General features: G+C 47.4%; 1 protein-coding gene across 1 annotated transcript in view; it reads right to left on the bottom strand.

Moving 5' to 3' along the window:
- Positions 1-18,431, bottom strand: part of polr3a (polymerase (RNA) III (DNA directed) polypeptide A) — an 84,291-nt gene that overhangs the window by 54,116 nt on the left and 11,744 nt on the right. Inside the window, 7 exon segments of the mRNA XM_052512650.1 lie at positions 1,251-1,320; positions 3,744-3,884; positions 8,120-8,261; positions 11,049-11,152; positions 14,500-14,636; positions 14,933-15,095; positions 16,636-16,875. Of these exon segments, the coding sequence (XP_052368610.1) occupies positions 1,251-1,320; positions 3,744-3,884; positions 8,120-8,261; positions 11,049-11,152; positions 14,500-14,636; positions 14,933-15,095; positions 16,636-16,875 (997 nt within the window).

Below are 18,431 nucleotides of genomic sequence, written 5' to 3' on the forward strand. Positions count from 1 at the left end.
GAGAGCCCACTTTCTGGAGGACAATGCCATGCTGACTCGAGAATTTACACGTGAATTCTTAAATAAATGGGTGGGGCTAAGGCTTAAGAGGGCGTGAACGATGCTTAAATAAATGGGTGGGGCTAAGGCTTAAGAGGGCGTGAACGATGCTTAAATAAATGGGTGGGGCTAAGAGGGCGTGAACGATGCTGAAATAAATGGGTGGGACTAAGGCTTAAGACGTCATGCTGAACCGCCATAAATAGAGGCCCAGGCTTCTGGATGGAAATAAATGGGCGGGAAAGGCTTAAGAGGGCGTGAACGATGCTTAAATAAATGGGTGGGGCTAAGGCTTAAGAGGGCGTGAACGATGCTTAAATAAATGGGTGGGGCTAAGGCTTAAGAGGGCGTGAACAATGCTTAAATAAATGGGTGGGGCTAAGAGGGCGTGAACGATTCAAATTATATATATTTTTTTAAACTAGGCAAGTCAGTTAAGAACAAATTCTTATTTTCAATGACGGTCTAGGAACAGTGGGTTAACTGCCTGTTCAGGGGCAGAACGACAGATTTGTACCTTGTCAGCTCGGGGATTTGAACTTGCAACCTTCCGGTTACTAGTCCAACGCTCTAACCACTAGGCTACCCGATGCTGAATGGACGGAAAGAAACAAGTGTTCTCTAGAAAGTGTGAAACTCATTCAAAGGGCATTTTAATCCTACCCCATCTCCATATTGAGGTAACACGTCTATCTAACGTCAGAGAAGCATAACTTTCTCATGTTTCATAACAGACCATTTCAAAGCTCTGGGACTGTACTTTTTCATAAAATGTTTAAAAAAAAATATATATATATATATATTTGACATTAGCTCATCTTCCTGAATTCAGTTTCAAAATGTTAAACCATAGTGGATAATAAGGTCAGTATGAAGAGCCCCATCAAGGTGTTGACTTAACAAGAGGTAAGTGTCCCAATCTGGATGAAAACAAGCCAAGCAGCTGTATAACGAAGATGACATCGTTATGACAAGATGAGCTGTGACACATCTATCAAATGCAATGCAAACAGATCGGAGCGCGTCAGGGAGACATCTTCCATCATGTTGATCACATGATCACCAGGTCAAAACCTTGTTCTTTTCTCCACCTGACAACGAGCAGTTTGAGACACTCACTAATACAGATGTCAAAAAGGCTCATTTGATTGGCTGTCAGGCCCTGCTGCGACAAACAATGATTGGCTCATTGCTGTAACACAACGGCTGACCTGTCAGAAAGTCTTGAATAGCAGCAATCAGAGGCTCTCCGTTCCTGGGGGTCACCAGGTTGGCTTTGGTCTGGAGGGAAAGAGACACGAGTATAGGTCAGTGTGAGAGTAGAACCTCGGCTGTACAGGTTTTAGTTTAAAAACCTGGGATTTCAAAGACTGAGTGACAGGGGGTGTGTAGGAGTGTGAGGTGTGTCGGGGTGTGAGGTGTGTAGGGGTGTGAGGTGTGTCGGGGTGTGTAGGGGTGTGAGGTGTGTAGGGGTGTGTAGGGGTGTGAGGTGTGTAGGGGTGTGAGGTGTGTCGGGGTGTGAGGTGTGTCGGGGTGTGAGGTGTGTCGGGGTGTGAGGTGTGTGGGGGTGTGAGGTGTGTCGGGGTGTGAGGTGTGTCGGGGTGTGAGGTGTGTCGGGGTGTGAGGTGTGTCGGGGTGTGAGGTGTGTCGGGGTGTGTAGGGGTGTGAGGTGTGTAGGGGTGTGAGGTGTGTCGGGGTGTGAGGTGTGTGGGTGTGTAGGGGTGTGAGGTGTGTCGGGGTGTGAGGTGTGTAGGGGTGTGTGGGGGTGTGAGGTGTGTCGGGGTGTGAGGTGTGTCGGGGTGTGAGGTGTGTCGGGGTGTGTAGGGGTGTGAGGTGTGTAGGTGTGTGAGGTGTGTAGGGGTGTCAGGTGTGTAGGGGTGTGAGGTGTGTCGGGGTGTGAGGTGTGTCGGGGTGTGAGGTGTGTCGGGGTGTGAGGTGTGTCGGGGTGTGAGGTGTGTCGGGGTGTGAGGTGTGTAGGGGTGTGAGGGGTGTGTAGGGGTGTGTGGGGTTGTGAGGTGTGTCGGTGTGAGGTGTGTAGGAGTGTCAGGTGTGTAGGGGTGTGTGGTGTGTAGGGGTGTGAGGTGTGTAGGAGTGTCAGGTGTGTAGGGGTGTGAGGTGTGTAGGGGTGTGAGGTGTGTAGGGGTGTGTGGGGTTGTGAGGTGTGTAGGGGTGTGTGGGGTTGTGAGGTGTGTAGGGGTGTGAGGTGTGTAGGGGTGTGAGGTGTGTAGGGGTGTGTGGTGTGTAGGGGTGTGAGGTGTGTAGGAGTGTCAGGTGTGTAGGGGTGTGAGGTGTGTAGGGGTGTGAGGTGTGTAGGGGTGTGTGGTGTGTAGGGGTGTGTGGGGTTGTGAGGTGTGTAGGGGTGTGTGGGGTTGTGAGGTGTGTAGGGGTGTGAGGTGTGTAGGGGTGTGAGGTGTGTAGGGGTGTGAGGTGTGTAGGGGTGTGTGGTGTGTAGGGGTGTGAGGTGTGTAGGGGTGTGAGGTGTGTAGGGGTGTGAGGTGTGTAGGGGTGTGTGGTGTGTAGGGGTGTGTGAGGTGTGTGGTGTGTCGGTGTGTGAGGTGTGTGTTGTGTCGGTGTGTGAGGTGTGTGGTGTGTCGGTGTGTGGTGTGTCGGTGTGTGAGGTGTGTGGTGTGTCGGTGTGTGAGGTGTGTGGTGTGTCGGTGTGTGAGGTGTGTGGTGTGTCGGTGTGTGAGGTGTGTGGTGTGTCGGTGTGTGAGGTGTGTGGTGTGTCGGTGTGTGAGGTGTGTGGTGTGTCGGTGTGTGAGGTGTGTGGTGTGTCGGTGTGTGAGGTGTGTGGTGTGTCAGGTGTGTGGTGTGTGAGGTGTGTCGGTGTGTGAGGTGTGTGGTGTGTGGTGTGTCGGTGTGTCGGTGTGTGAGGTGTGGTGTGTCGGTGTGTGAGGTGTGTCGGGGTGTGAGATGTGTGGTGTGTCGGTGTGTGAGGTGTGTCGGTGTGTCGGTGTGTGGTGTGTCGGTGTGTGGTGTGTGTGGTGTGTCGGTGTGTGAGGTGTGTGGTGTGTCGGTGTGTGAGGTGTGTGGTGTGTCGGTGTGTGAGGTGTGTGGTGTGTCGGTGTGTGAGGTGTGTGGTGTGTCGGTGTGTGAGGTGTGTGGTGTGTCGGTGTTTGAGGTGTGAGGTGTGTCGGTGTGTGAGGTGTCGGTGTGTGAGGTGTCGGTGTGTGAGGTGTCGGTGTGTGAGGTGTCGGTGTGTGAGGTGTCGGTGTGTGAGGTGTGTCGGTGTGTGAGGTGTGTCGGTGTGTGAGGTGTCGGTGTGTGTGGTGTGTCGGTGTGTGAGGTGTGTGGGTGTGTGAGGTGTGTCGGTGTGTGAGGTGTGTGGTGTGTGAGGTGTGTCGGTGTGTGGTGTGTGGTGTGTGGTGTGTGAGGTGTCGGTGTGTGAGGTGTCGGTGTGTGAGGTGTCGGTGTGTGAGGTGTGTCGGTGTGTGAGGTGTGTCGGTGTGTGAGGTGTCGGTGTGTGAGGTGTCGGTGTGTGAGGTGTCGGTGTGTGAGGTGTGTCGGTGTGTGAGGTGTGTGGTGTGTCGGTGTGTGGTGTGTCGGTGTGTGAGGTGTCGGTGTGTGAGGTGTCGGTGTGTGAGGTGTCGGTGTGTGAGGTGTGTCGGTGTGTGAGGTGTGTGGTGTGTCGGTGTGTGGTGTGTCGGTGTGTGAGGTGTGCTGCTGCAGGAGTCTAAAGGCGAAGCAGGGCAGGTGACACTAACCCCCATCAGCACCAGGGCTTCAGCCTTGGCCTCCTCTGTCTGGGGAAGGTGAAGGTTCATCTCATCCCCGTCAAAGTCAGCGTTGTACGGTGTGCACACACACTCGTTAAACCGGAACGTTCTGTGAGGCTTCACTTTGGCCTTTAGGACAGACAAAGATGAATACAATAATGATATCTGCCTGATACATCCAAAACAGTAACAGCTACACGACAAGGCAGCTCACAGCTACACGACAAGGCAGCTCTAAAACAGTAGCAGCTACATGACAAGGCAGCTCTAAAACAGTAACAGCTACACAACAAGGCAGCTCTAAAACAGTAACAGCTACACGACAAGGCAGCTCTAAAACAGTAGCAGCTACACGACAAGGCAGCTCTAAAACAGTAACAGCTACACGACAAGGCAGCTCTAAAACAGTAACAGCTACACGACAAGGCAGCTCTAAAACAGTAACAGCTACACGACAAGGCAGCTCTAAAACAGTAACAGCTACACGACAAGGCAGCTCTAAAACAGTAACAGCTACACGACAAGGCAGCTCTAAAACAGTAACAGCTACACGACAAGGCAGCTCACAGCTACACAACAAGGCAGCTCTAAAACAGTAACAGCTACACGACAAGGCAGCTCTAAAACAGTAACAGCTACACGACAAGGCAGTTCTAAAACAGTAACAGCTACATGACAAGGCAGCTCTAAAACAGTAACAGCTACACGACAAGGCAGCTCTAAAACAGTAACAGCTACACGACAAGGCAGCTCTAAAACAGTAACAGCTACACGACAAGGCAGCTCTAAAACAGTAACAGCTACACGACAAGGCAGCTCACAGCTACAAAACAAGGCAGCTCTAAAACAGTAACAGCTACACGACAAGGCAGCTCTAAAACAGTAACAGCTACACGACAAGGCAGTTCTAAAACAGTAACAGCTACATGACAAGGCAGCTCTAAAACAGTAGCAGCTACACGACAAGGCAGCTCTAAAACAGTAACAGCTACACGACAAGGCAGCTCTAAAACAGTAACAGCTACACGACAAGGCAGCTCTAAAACAGTAACAGCTACACGACAAGGCAGCTCTAAAACAGTAACAGCACGACAAGGCAGCTCTAAAACAGTAACAGCTACACGACAAGGCAGCTCACAGCTACACAACAAGGCAGCTCTAAAACAGTAACAGCTACACGACAAGGCAGCTCTAAAACAGTAACAGCTACACGACAAGGCAGTTCTAAAACAGTAACAGCTACATGACAAGGCAGCTCTAAAACAGTAACAGCTACACGACAAGGCAGCTCTAAAACAGTAACAGCTACACGACAAGGCAGCTCTAAAACAGTAACAGCTACACGACAAGGCAGCTCTAAAACAGTAACAGCTACACGACAAGGCAGCTCACAGCTACACAACAAGGCAGCTCTAAAACAGTAACAGCTACACGACAAGGCAGCTCTAAAACAGTAACAGCTACACGACAAGGCAGTTCTAAAACAGTAACAGCTACATGACAAGGCAGCTCTAAAACAGTAACAGCTACACGACAAGGCAGCTCTAAAACAGTAACAACTACACGACAAGGCAGCTCTAAAACAGTAACAGCTACACGACAAGGCAGCTCTAAAACAGTAACAGCTACACGACAAGGCAGCTCTAAAACAGTAACAGCTACACGACAAGGCAGCTCACAGCTACACGACAAGGCAGCTCACAGCTACACGACAAGGCAGCTCACAGCTACACGACAAGGCAGCTCACAGCTACACGACAAGGCAGCTCACAGCTACACGACAAGGCAGCTCTAAAACAGTAACAACTACACGACAAGGCAGCTCACAGCTACACGACAAGGCAGCTCTAAAACAGTAACAGCTACACGACAAGGCAGCTCTAAAACAGTAACAGCTACACGACAAGGCAGCTCTAAAACAGTAACAGCTACACGACAAGGCAGCTCACAGCTACACAACAAGGCAGCTCTAAAACAGTAACAGCTACACGACAAGGCAGCTCTAAAACAGTAACAGCTACACGACAAGGCAGTTCTAAAACAGTAACAGCTACATGACAAGGCAGCTCTAAAACAGTAACAGCTACACGACAAGGCAGCTCTAAAACAGTAACAGCTACACGACAAGGCAGCTCTAAAACAGTAACAGCTACACGACAAGGCAGCTCTAAAACAGTAACAGCTACACGACAAGGCAGCTCACAGCTACACAACAAGGCAGCTCTAAAACAGTAACAGCTACACGACAAGGCAGCTCTAAAACAGTAACAGCTACACGACAAGGCAGTTCTAAAACAGTAACAGCTACATGACAAGGCAGCTCTAAAACAGTAGCAGCTACACGACAAGGCAGCTCTAAAACAGTAACAGCTACACGACAAGGCAGCTCTAAAACAGTAACAGCTACACGACAAGGCAGCTCTAAAACAGTAACAGCTACACGACAAGGCAGCTCTAAAACAGTAACAGCTACACGACAAGGCAGCTCTAAAACAGTAACAACTACACGACAAGGCAGCTCACAGCTACACGACAAGGCAGCTCTAAAACAGTAACAGCTACACGACAAGGCAGCTCTAAAACAGTAACAGCTACACGACAAGGCAGCTCTAAAACAGTAACAGCTACACGACAAGGCAGCTCACAGCTACACAACAAGGCAGCTCTAAAACAGTAACAGCTACACGACAAGGCAGCTCTAAAACAGTAACAGCTACACGACAAGGCAGTTCTAAAACAGTAACAGCTACATGACAAGGCAGCTCTAAAACAGTAACAGCTACACGACAAGGCAGCTCTAAAACAGTAACAGCTACACGACAAGGCAGCTCTAAAACAGTAACAGCTACACGACAAGGCAGCTCTAAAACAGTAACAGCTACACGACAAGGCAGCTCACAGCTACACAACAAGGCAGCTCTAAAACAGTAACAGCTACACGACAAGGCAGCTCTAAAACAGTAACAGCTACACGACAAGGCAGTTCTAAAACAGTAACAGCTACATGACAAGGCAGCTCTAAAACAGTAGCAGCTACACGACAAGGCAGCTCTAAAACAGTAACAGCTACACGACAAGGCAGCTCTAAAACAGTAACAGCTACACGACAAGGCAGCTCTAAAACAGTAACAGCTACACGACAAGGCAGCTCTAAAACAGTAACAGCTACACGACAAGGCAGCTCTAAAACAGTAACAGCTACACGACAAGGCAGCTCACAGCTACACAACAAGGCAGCTCTAAAACAGTAACAGCTACACGACAAGGCAGCTCTAAAACAGTAACAGCTACACGACAAGGCAGTTCTAAAACAGTAACAGCTACATGACAAGGCAGCTCTAAAACAGTAACAGCTACACGACAAGGCAGCTCTAAAACAGTAACAGCTACACGACAAGGCAGCTCTAAAACAGTAACAGCTACACGACAAGGCAGCTCTAAAACAGTAACAGCTACACGACAAGGCAGCTCACAGCCACACAACAAGGCAGCTCTAAAACAGTAACAGCTACACGACAAGGCAGCTCTAAAACAGTAACAGCTACACGACAAGGCAGTTCTAAAACAGTAACAGCTACATGACAAGGCAGCTCTAAAACAGTAACAGCTACACGACAAGGCAGCTCTAAAACAGTAACAACTACACGACAAGGCAGCTCTAAAACAGTAACAGCTACACGACAAGGCAGCTCTAAAACAGTAACAGCTACACGACAAGGCAGCTCTAAAACAGTAACAGCTACACGACAAGGCAGCTCACAGCTACACGACAAGGCAGCTCACAGCTACACGACAAGGCAGCTCACAGCTACACGACAAGGCAGCTCACAGCTACACGACAAGGCAGCTCACAGCTACACGACAAGGCAGCTCACAGCTACACGACAAGGCAGCTCTAAAACAGTAACAACTACACGACAAGGCAGCTCACAGCTACACGACAAGGCAGCTCACAGCTACACGACAAGGCAGCTCTAAAACAGTAACAACTACGCGACAAGGCAGCTCACAGCTACGCGACAAGGCAGCTCTAAAACAGTAACAACTACGCGACAAGGCAGCTCACAGCTACGCGACAAGGCAGCTCACAGCTACACGACAAGGCAGCTCTAAAACAGTAACAACTACGCGACAAGGCAGCTCACAGCTACGCGACAAGGCAGCTCACAGCTACACGACAAGGCAGCTCTAAAACAGACATCCCCAAGATACATCACACAAAATCTCCAACTTCTAACAGTGAGGTTCTCTTCCTGCCTACACGTTGACATGGAGTCAGCACGATGATTAACCTAACAGTTTCCAGACAGAGCCGAAGTGAAGGACGGGTGTGTGATGTGGAGAGAGAGAGAGAGAGCACTCACAATATGAGCCATGATGCTGAGTTTGTGTAGAGAGGGCTGTCGGTTGAAGAGGACGATGTCTCCATCGATCATGTGTCTCTCCACCACGTCTCCAAACTTCAGCTCCTGGGCCATCTTCTCTCGGTTCCCGTACTTCAGAAACCTGAAGACAGACAGACACACACACAGGGAATACTCTTGGAACATACACCTAAACATGTGGTTTCATACAAAGTTTCAGTTTAGTGGTCGGCCCGTAACCACAGTTTCAGTTTAGTGGTAGGCCTATAAGCACAGTTTCAGTTTAGTGGTCGGCCCGTAACCACAGTTTCAGTTTAGTGGTAGGCCCGTAACCACAGTTTCAGTTTAGTGGTAGGCCCGTAACCAGTTTCAGTTTAGTGGTAGGCCCGTAACCACAGTTTCAGTTTAGTGGTAGGCCCGTAACCACAGTTTCAGTTTAGTGGTAGGCCCGTAACCACAGTTTCAGTTTAGTGGTAGGCACGTAACCACAGTTTCAGTTTAGTGGTAGGCACGTAACCACAGTTTCAGTTTAGTGGTAGGCCCGTAACCAGTTTCAGTTTAGTGGTAGGCCCGTAACCACAGTTTCAGTTTAGTGGTCGGCCCGTAACCACAGTTTCAGTTTAGTGGTCGGCCCGTAACCACAGTTTCAGTTTAGTGGTCGGCCCGTAACCACAGTTTCAGTTTAGTGGTCGGCCCGTAACCACAGTTTCAGTTTAGTGGTCGGCCCGTAACCACAGTTTCAGTTTAGTGGTCGGCCCGTAACCACAGTTTCAGTTTAGTGGTCGGCCCGTAACCACAGTTTCAGTTTAGTGGTAGGCCCGTAACCAGTTTCAGTTTAGTGGTAGGCCCGTAACCAGTTTCAGTTTAGTGGTAGGCCCGTAACCACTGTTTCAGTTTAGTGGTAGGCCCGTAACCAGTTTCAGTTTAGTGGTAGGCCCGTAACCAGTTTCAGTTTAGTGGTAGGCCCGTAACCAGTTTCAGTTTAGTGGTAGGCCCGTAACCAGTTTCAGTTTAGTGGTAGGCCCGTAACCAGTTTCAGTTTAGTGGTAGGCCCGTAACCAGTTTCAGTTTAGTGGTAGGCCCGTAACCAGTTTCAGTTTAGTGGTAGGCCCGTAACCACAGTTTCAGTTTAGTGGTCGGCCCGTAACCACAGTTTCAGTTTAGTGGTAGGCCCGTAACCAGTTTCAGTTTAGTGGTAGGCCCGTAACCAGTTTCAGTTTAGTGGTAGGCCCGTAACCAGTTTCAGTTTAGTGGTAGGCCCGTAACCACTGTTTCAGTTTAGTGGTAGGCCCGTAACCAGTTTCAGTTTAGTTATAGGCCCGTAACCAGTTTCAGTTTAGTGGTAGGCCCGTAACCAGTTTCAGTTTAGTGGTAGGCCCGTAACCAGTTTCAGTTTAGTGGTAGGCCCGTAACCAGTTTCAGTTTAGTGGTAGGCCCGTAACCAGTTTCAGTTTAGTGGTAGGCCCGTAACCAGTTTCAGTTTAGTGGTAGGCCCGTAACCAGTTTCAGTTTAGTGGTAGGCCCGTAACCAGTTTCAGTTTAGTGGTAGGCCCGTAACCAGTTTCAGTTTAGTGGTAGGCCCGTAACCACAGTTTCAGTTTAGTGGTAGGCCCGTAACCACAGTTTCAGTTTAGTTGACACTGGGTAAGAGCATCTATTAAGAAGGGTATACTTCGGGATAATGAGGCCCTTTAATCTACTTCCCCAGAGTCAGATGAACTGGTGTCCCAGTAAACATAGACATTAAACTAGTACCAACGAGTTCATCTGACTGAGGAAGTAGATAAAGGGCCTCAAGACAAAAAGTATCCCTTTAAAATGACTAAAATGTATAAAGAGAAATATGGGGTTGTCTAGTGGTTAGAGTGTAGGGGCGGCAGGTAGCCTAGTGGTTAGAGTGTAGGGGCGGCAGGTAGCCTAGTGGTTAGAGTGTAGGGACGGCAGGTAGCCTAGTGGTTAGAGTGTAGGGACGGCAGGTAGCCTAGTGGTTAGAGTGTAGGGGCGGCAGGTAGCCTAGTGGTTAGAGTGTAGGGACGGCAGGTAGCCTAGTGGTTAGAGTGTAGGAGCGGCAGGTAGCCTAGTGGTTAGAGTGTAGGGGCGGCAGGTAGCCTAGTGGTTAGAGTGTAGGGGCGGCAGGGTAGCCTAGTGGTTAGAGTGTAGGGACGGCAGGTAGCCTAGTGGTTAGAGTGTAGGGACGGCAGAGTAGCCTAGTGGTTAGAGTGTAGGGACGGCAGGGTAGCCTAGTGGTTAGAGTGTAGGGACGGCAGGTAGCCTAGTGGTTAGAGTGTAGGGACGGCAGGGTAGCCTAGTGGTTAGAGTGTAGGGACGGCAGGGTAGCCTAGTGGTTAGAGTGTAGGGACGGCAGGTAGCCTAGTGGTTAGAGTGTAGGGACGGCAGGGTAGCCTAGTGGTTAGAGTGTAGGGACGGCAGGGTAGCCTAGTGGTTAGAGTGTAGGGACGGCAGGGTAGCCTAGTGGTTAGAGTGTAGGGGCGGCAGGTAGCCTAGTGGTTAGAGCATTTGACTAGTAACCGGAAGGTTACAAGTTCAAACCCCCGAGCTGACAAGGTTTCAAATCTGTCGTCCTGCCCCTGAACAGGCAGTTAACCCACTGTTCCTAGACCAGTTAACCCACTGTTCCTAGACCAGTTAACCCCACTGTTCCTAGACCAGTTAACCCCACTGTTCCTAGACCAGTTAACCCACTGTTCCTAGACCAGTTAACCCACTGTTCCTAGGACATCATTGAAAATAAGAATTTGTTCTTAACTGACTTGCCTAGTTAAATAAAATTAAATATATGCTTCTAATAACTGAATGGGTAAAACCTCACCAACGTTTTGGAACGTAGTGGCTTCTTCAACATTTTACGGGTGTGGGTCGGCTCATGCTTTTAAAACGGACTAAACATGTCCAATGGAACTGTCCTGACCTCTTCATCTGCGTGTGTCGTTGCTGGATGAAGTTGGCTCCAGGGTGGACCTCCGGACCGCTCCGCACCAGCTTCCTCAGCATCTCCAAGTTGGCCTTGTTCACCTTGGGGCACAACAAGTTAGAGGTCGCAGGTCATACAACAGGGGACAGTGAAGACACTGTGCAGGTTACTTCTCAAATGGTAAAGACAGCTGGAAAAGGCACTCAACCTGCCTTGTGATCCATCCTGATTTGTGAAGCATCTATGTAGTGCTTATAAACAATTCATGTATTCTTAATAAAGGAAGTCAACGATTAAAACAATTAAATAGAGGAAACGGAATTAGTTAAATCGTGATTCATTGCCATGGTAGAATTTGCTCCAATTTGGACTTAACACATTTTTCATTAAAAATCAAAGTCAAATAAAATGTATTTGTCACATACACTTGGTTAGCAGATGTTAATGCGAGTGTAGCGAAATGCTTGTGCTTCTAGTTCCGACAATGCAGCAATAACCAACGAGTAATCTAGCTAACAATTCCAAAACTACTCCCTTATACACACACAAGTGTAAAGGGATAAAGAATATGTACATAAGGATATATGAATGAGAGCAGAACATTGAGTTACTATTAAACCCAGAATAGTCTGGATTAAAAATATTTTAAAGGCATTTTCACCATAAACAACACCAAGGTCTCTGTAACAGCTAACTATTCATGATCCCAGGAGGCCTAATCCTTCTTATCAATAATATTGAAGCTTAATTGATCCATGTTCTTGATCATGACCTAGTCACAAGTTGCTGCTACTAGAACTGGGATCATTCAGTCTTTTTGACCTGAGGACTACAACAGAAATAGTAGTCACATGTTGCTGCTACTAGAACTGGGATTCATTAAGTCTTTTTGACCTGAGGACTACAACAGAAACAGTAGTCACATGTTGCTGCTACTAGAACTGGGATTCATTAAGTATTTTTGACCTGAGGACTACAACAGAACCAGTAGTCACGTTGCTGCTACTAGAACTGGGATCATTAAATCTTTTTGACCTGAGGACTACAACAGAAACAGTAGTCACATGTTGCTGCTACTAGAACTGGGATTCATTAAGTCTTTTTGACCTGAGGACTACAACAGAACCAGTAGTCACGTTGCTGCTACTAGAACTGGGATTCATTAAGTCTTTTGACCTGAGGACTACAACAGAACCAGTAGTCACGTTGCTGCTACTAGAACTGGGATTCATTAAGTCTTTTTGACCTGAGGACTACAACAGAACCAGTAGTCATGTTGCTGCTACTAGAACTGGGATTCATTAAGTCTTTTGACCTGAGGACTACAACAGAACCAGTAGTCACATGTTGCTGCTACTAGAACTGGGATTCATTAAGTCTTTTTGACCTGAGGACTACAACAGAACCAGTAGTCACGTTGCTGCTACTAGAACTGGGATTCATTAAGTCTTTTTGACCTGAGGACTACAACAGAACCAGTAGTCACATTGCTGCTACTAGAACTGGGATCATTAAGTCTTTTTGACCTGAGGACTACAACAGAAACAGTAGTCACATGTTGCTGCTACTAGAACTGGGATTCATTAAGTATTTTTGACCTGAGGACTACAACAGAAACAGTAGTCACATGTTGCTGCTACTAGAACTGGGATTCATTAAGTATTTTTGACCTGAGGACTACAACAGAACCAGTAGTCACGTTGCTGCTACTAGAACTGGGATTCATTAAGTATTTTTGACCTGAGGACTACAACAGAACCAGTAGTCACGTTGCTGCTACTAGAACTGGGATCATTAAATCTTTTTGACCTGAGGACTACAACAGAAACAGTAGTCACATGTTGCTGCTACTAGAACTGGGATTCATTAAGTCTTTTTGACCTGAGGACTACAACAGAACCAGTAGTCACGTTGCTGCTACTAGAACTGGGATTCATTAAGTCTTTTTGACCTGAGGACTACAACAGAACCAGTAGTCACGTTGCTGCTACTAGAACTGGGATTCATTAAGTCTTTTTGACCTGAGGACTACAACAGAACCAGTAGTCACGTTGCTGCTACTAGAACTGGGATTCATTAAGTCTTTTTGACCTGAGGACTACAACAGAAACAGTAGTCACATGTTGCTGCTACTAGAACTGGGATTCATTAAGTCTTTTTGACCTGAGGACTACAACAGAACCAGTAGTCACATGTTGCTGCTACTAGAACTGGGATCATTAAGTCTTTTTGACCTGAGGACTACAACAGAACCAGTAGTCACATGTTGCTCCTAGTCACATGTTGCTGCTACTAGAACTGGGATTCATTAAGTCTTTTTGACCTGAGGACTACAACAGAAACAGTAGTCACATGTTGCTGCTACTAGAACTGGGATCATTAAGTCTTTTTGACCTGAGGACTACAACAGAACCAGTAGTCACATGTTGCTCCTAGTCACATGTTGCTGCTACTAGAACTGGGATCATTAAGTCTTTTTGACCTGAGGACTACAACAGAAACAGTAGTCACATGTTGCTGCTACTAGAACTGGGATCATTAAGTCTTTTTGACCCGAGGACTACAACAGAACCAGTAGTCACGTTGCTGCTACTAGAACTGGGATCATTAAGTATTTTTGACCTGAGGACTACAACAGAACCAGTAGTCACATGTTGCTCCTAGTCACATGTTGCTGCTACTAGAACTGGGATTCATTAAGTCTTTTTGACCTGAGGACTACAACAGAAACAGTAGTCACATGTTGCTCCTAGTCACATGTTGCTGCTACTAGAACTGGGATCATTAAGTCTTTTGACCTGAGGACTACAACAGAAACAGTAGTCACATGTTGCTCCTAGTCACATGTTGCTCCTAGTCACATGTTGCTGCTACTAGAACTGGGATCATTAAGTCTTTTTGACCTGAGGACTACAACAGAAACAGTAGTCACATGGAATAGATGTCCTGTTCTGATTAAAATCATTGTGGGAAGTTAGTTGAATCAAGAGGCATTCCCAGCCATGGCGCTGTAAACAATATTATGGCGAGCTAGCTAGCTAACGTTAGCATAACTAGTTTGTTACTTCTGTACAAATGAATTATCTTTTGCTGTCATCTAAAGAAATGCCTGAGAATGTGTTTACGGTATAAGTATCTGTACGGTTTCCTTCAAAACTGTTTCTCAAAGCTGTGCGCACAGCGCATCACAATAGAGGCAGACGGCGCTACTGAGACCGTGTGCTCACTGACAGGTACACAGCATAGAGCGTGTTGTGTGTTGCGCTTATAAGGGTCCCCGCTGAAACACGTGCGCTTAAAAAAGGTTCCGCGCGGGGTAAAGAAATTGAGAAGCAATTAAAAGCGTCAAATAAATTGTCAGCATTAAAAAGTGTTAACTTGGACAGCCCTAATTATTATAAAGCCTTATTAAAAGTTGTAGTTAAAGTGTGGCCAATGAGAATCTTACCTTCTCTGGGTAGGTCAGGATTTTGGCTACGTGCACAGGGACAGCCACCTCATCAATCCGCAGGTTGGGGTCCGGAGAGATGACTGTTCTCCCAGAGAAATCCACTCTCTTCCCCGAGAGGTTTCCACGGAATCTCCCTGAGAGAGAGACACCGCGAACCATCAATAACCGAGTGTCTCCATAGACAGCAGTGGAGAATCATTATAGTTTGTCATTAAATGGCTCCACAATCAACTAGGATACTTTCTGTTTCTGACTCAGCTGTGTAAATAAAGTACATTGTTTACGACAAAAGGCATGACATTAACATGAATTCAGTGTCAACTATCAATAAATACGATGGAGAGAGTGACCACAGAACTAGAAATCAGAATAGACAATAGGTAACTATTAAATAATTAGAATTAAAAATCAACATTTATATGAGCGAGACCTTGTTTGCCCTTGAGTCTCTGAACGAAGCCTCTGGTCCACTTCTTAGGGGCCATGTTGAGGGGGATGCCAGAGAGCTCACTGTTGATGTAGAGAGCACATTGCAGCTGGAGGAAGTCCCAGTCCTCCATGATCATCTGGGTCTTGGCCCCTGACATACGGTGCTGTGGGACGGCATGGGAGGCGGGCAGAACAACTCATTCATCACTCAACATTCATTAGACAACAACAACAACAAACCACCTTATTGTCTAATGTGAATTGGAAATTAGAACTTTTTTTTTGTTGTCTTGTGTTATTGCTTTCATAAAAAAGGCACAGGAGGTTTTCCTCAGCTGACCAACTAGTTAGTAATAGCCTACTGGGGCCCAGAGGTTTTCCTCAGCTGACCAACTAGTTAGTAATAGCCTACTGGGGCCCAGAGGTTTTCCTCAGCTGACCAACTAGTTAGTAATAGCCTACTGGGGCCCAGAGGTTTTCCTCAGCTGACCAACTAGTTAGTAATAGCCTACTGGGGCCCAGAGGTTTTCCTCAGCTGACCAACTAGTGAGTAATAGCCTACTGGGGCCAAGAGGTTTTCCTCAGCTGACCAACTAGTGAGTAATAGCCTACTGGGGCCAAGAGGTTTTCCTGAGCTGACCAACTAGTTAGTAATAGCCTACTGGGGCCAAGAGGTTTTCCTGAGCTGACCAACTAGTGAGTAATAGCCTACTGGGGCCAAGAGGTTTTCCTCAGCTGACCAACTAGTTAGTAATAGCCTACTGGGGCCAAGAGGTTTTCCTGAGCTGACCAACTAGTTAGTAATAGCCTACTGGGGCCCAGAGGTTTTCCTCAGCTGACCAACTAGTTAGTAATAGCCTACTGGGGCCCAGAGGTTTTCCTGAGCTGACCAACTAGTTAGTAATAGCCTACTGGGGCCCAGAGGTTTTCCTGAGCTGACCAACTAGTTAGTAATAGCCTACTGGGGCCCAGAGGTTTTCCTCAGCTGACCAACTAGATGTAAATGTAATAGCCTACTGGGGCCAAGAGGTTTTCCTCAGCTGACCAACTAGTTAGTAATAGCCTACTGGGGCCCAGAGGTTTTCCTGAGCTGACCAACTAGTTAGTAATAGCCTACTGGGGCCCAGAGGTTTTCCTGAGCTGACCAACTAGTTAGTAATAGCCTACTGGGGCCCAGAGGTTTTCCTGAGCTGACCAACTAGTTAGTAATAGCCTACTGGGGCCCAGAGGTTTTCCTCAGCTGACCAACTAGTTAGTAATAGCCTACTGGGGCCCAGAGGTTTTCCTCAGCTGACCAACTAGTGAGTAATAGCCTACTGGGGCCCAGAGGTTTTCCTCAGCTGACCAACTAGTGAGTAATAGCCTACTGGGGCCCAGAGGTTTTCCTCAGCTGACCAACTAGTTAGTAATAGCCTACTGGGGCCCAGAGGTTTTCCTCAGCTGACCAACTAGATGTAAATGTAATAGCCTACTGGGGCCAAGAGGTTTTCCTCAGCTGACCAACTAGTTAGTAATAGCCTACTGGGGCCCCAGAGGTTTTCCTGGTGGTCAGTTCATGGAAAAACTCCCGAGCCGATTAATAAAACATTTAATCACAAATTAATTGAAACTTCCTGCTACTCTCCCAATCCCATGACGCCCACCTTCTCTATGACATCATACGAAAAAATATATATATATTTGATGTAAATGTAATGTACCCACCTTCTTGATGACGTCATTGAGGAAGATGATCTCTGTGAGCTTCATGGTGAGGTCATCCTCATTAGTACCCGACTTGAGGTCTGAGATGACAGAGGGGCGGATGCAGAGCGGAGGTACCAGCAGGCGGGTGAGGATGAGGTCTGCAGGCTTACCTGCCTCCGGGTTCATCAGGAGCAGGGGAATGTCCTCCGCTGGTATCCTCCTGAAGAGGTTCAGCACCACTAGAGGACTCAGGTTCTCCTGGAAACCACAGGACATGAAGCTCAATCAGCATTTACAACCATAAGGGCCAGTTTCCCAGATTCAGACAGACACATTTTGAAGAGGTTCAGCACCACTAGAGGACTCAGGTTCTCCTGGAAACCACAGGACATGAAGCTCAATCAGCATTTACAACCATAAGGGCCGGTTTCCCAGATTCAGACAGACACATTTTGAAGAGGTTCAGCACCACTAGAGGACTCAGGTTCTCCTGGAAACCACAGGACATGAAGGTCAATCAGCATTTACAACCATAAGGGCCGGTTTCCCAGATTCAGACAGACACATTTTGAAGAGGTTCAGCACCACTAGAGGACTCAGGTTCTCCTGGAAACCACAGGACATGAAGGTCAATCAGCATTTACAACCATAAGGGACAGTTTCCCAGATTCAGACAGACACATTTTGAAGAGGTTCAGCACCACTAGAGGACTCAGGTTCTCCTGGAAACCACAGGACATGAAGCTCAATCAGCATTTACAACCATAAGGGCCAGTTTCCCAGATTCAGACAGACACATTTTGAAGAGGTTCAGCACCACTAGAGGACTCAGGTTCTCCTGGAAACCACAGGACATGAAGCTCAATCAGCATTTACAACCATAAGGGCCGGTTTCCCAGATTCAGACAGACACATTTTGAAGAGGTTCAGCACCACTAGAGGACTCAGGTTCTCCTGGAAACCACAGGACATGAAGGTCAATCAGCATTTACAACCATAAGGGCCGGTTTCCCAGATTCAGACAGACACATTTTGAAGAGGTTCAGCACCACTAGAGGACTCAGGTTCTCCTGGAAACCACAGGACATGAAGGTCAATCAGCATTTACAACCATAAGGGACAGTTTCCCAGATTCAGACAGACACATTTTGAAGAGGTTCAGCACCACTAGAGGACTCAGGTTCTCCTGGAAACCACAGGACATGAAGGTCAATCAGCATTTACAACCATAAGGGACAGTTTCCCAGATTCAGACAGACACATTTTGAAGAGGTTCAGCACCACTAGAGGACTCAGGTTCTCCTGGAAACCACAGGACATGAAGGTCAATCAGCATTTACAACCATAAGGGCCAGTTTCCCAGATTCAGACAGATACATTTTGAAGAGGTTCAGCACCACTAGAGGACTCAGGTTCTCCTGGAAACCACAGGACATGAAGCTCAATCAGCATTTACAACCATAAGGGCCAGTTTCCCAGATTCAGACAGACATATTTTGAAGAGGTTCAGCACCACTAGAGGACTCAGGTTCTCCGTCGGGGTGAAAAACATGATCGGTCAGCATTTAAAACCAGTGTGACCCAGTTGGTAAGGAGAGTGTGACTCTAGTAATACCAGGTTCTGTTTGTTCAAGCATCCCATATACTAATCCTGTATGAACTCTGTTACTGTAAGTCACTGCTAAGTGAAAAACATACAAAACAAACCATTAACCTCATATGACCTCTACAAAGTAGACATGTAAACTGCTAAAAGTTGCCCTGGTTGCCTTCAACGTGACTCACCTGAGCCCTGTTAAGCAAGCCCTAGTTGC

The sequence above is a fragment of the Oncorhynchus keta genome, unplaced genomic scaffold, assembly GCF_023373465.1.
Source record: "Oncorhynchus keta strain PuntledgeMale-10-30-2019 unplaced genomic scaffold, Oket_V2 Un_contig_889_pilon_pilon, whole genome shotgun sequence".
Taxonomy (NCBI): domain Eukaryota; kingdom Metazoa; phylum Chordata; class Actinopteri; order Salmoniformes; family Salmonidae; genus Oncorhynchus; species Oncorhynchus keta.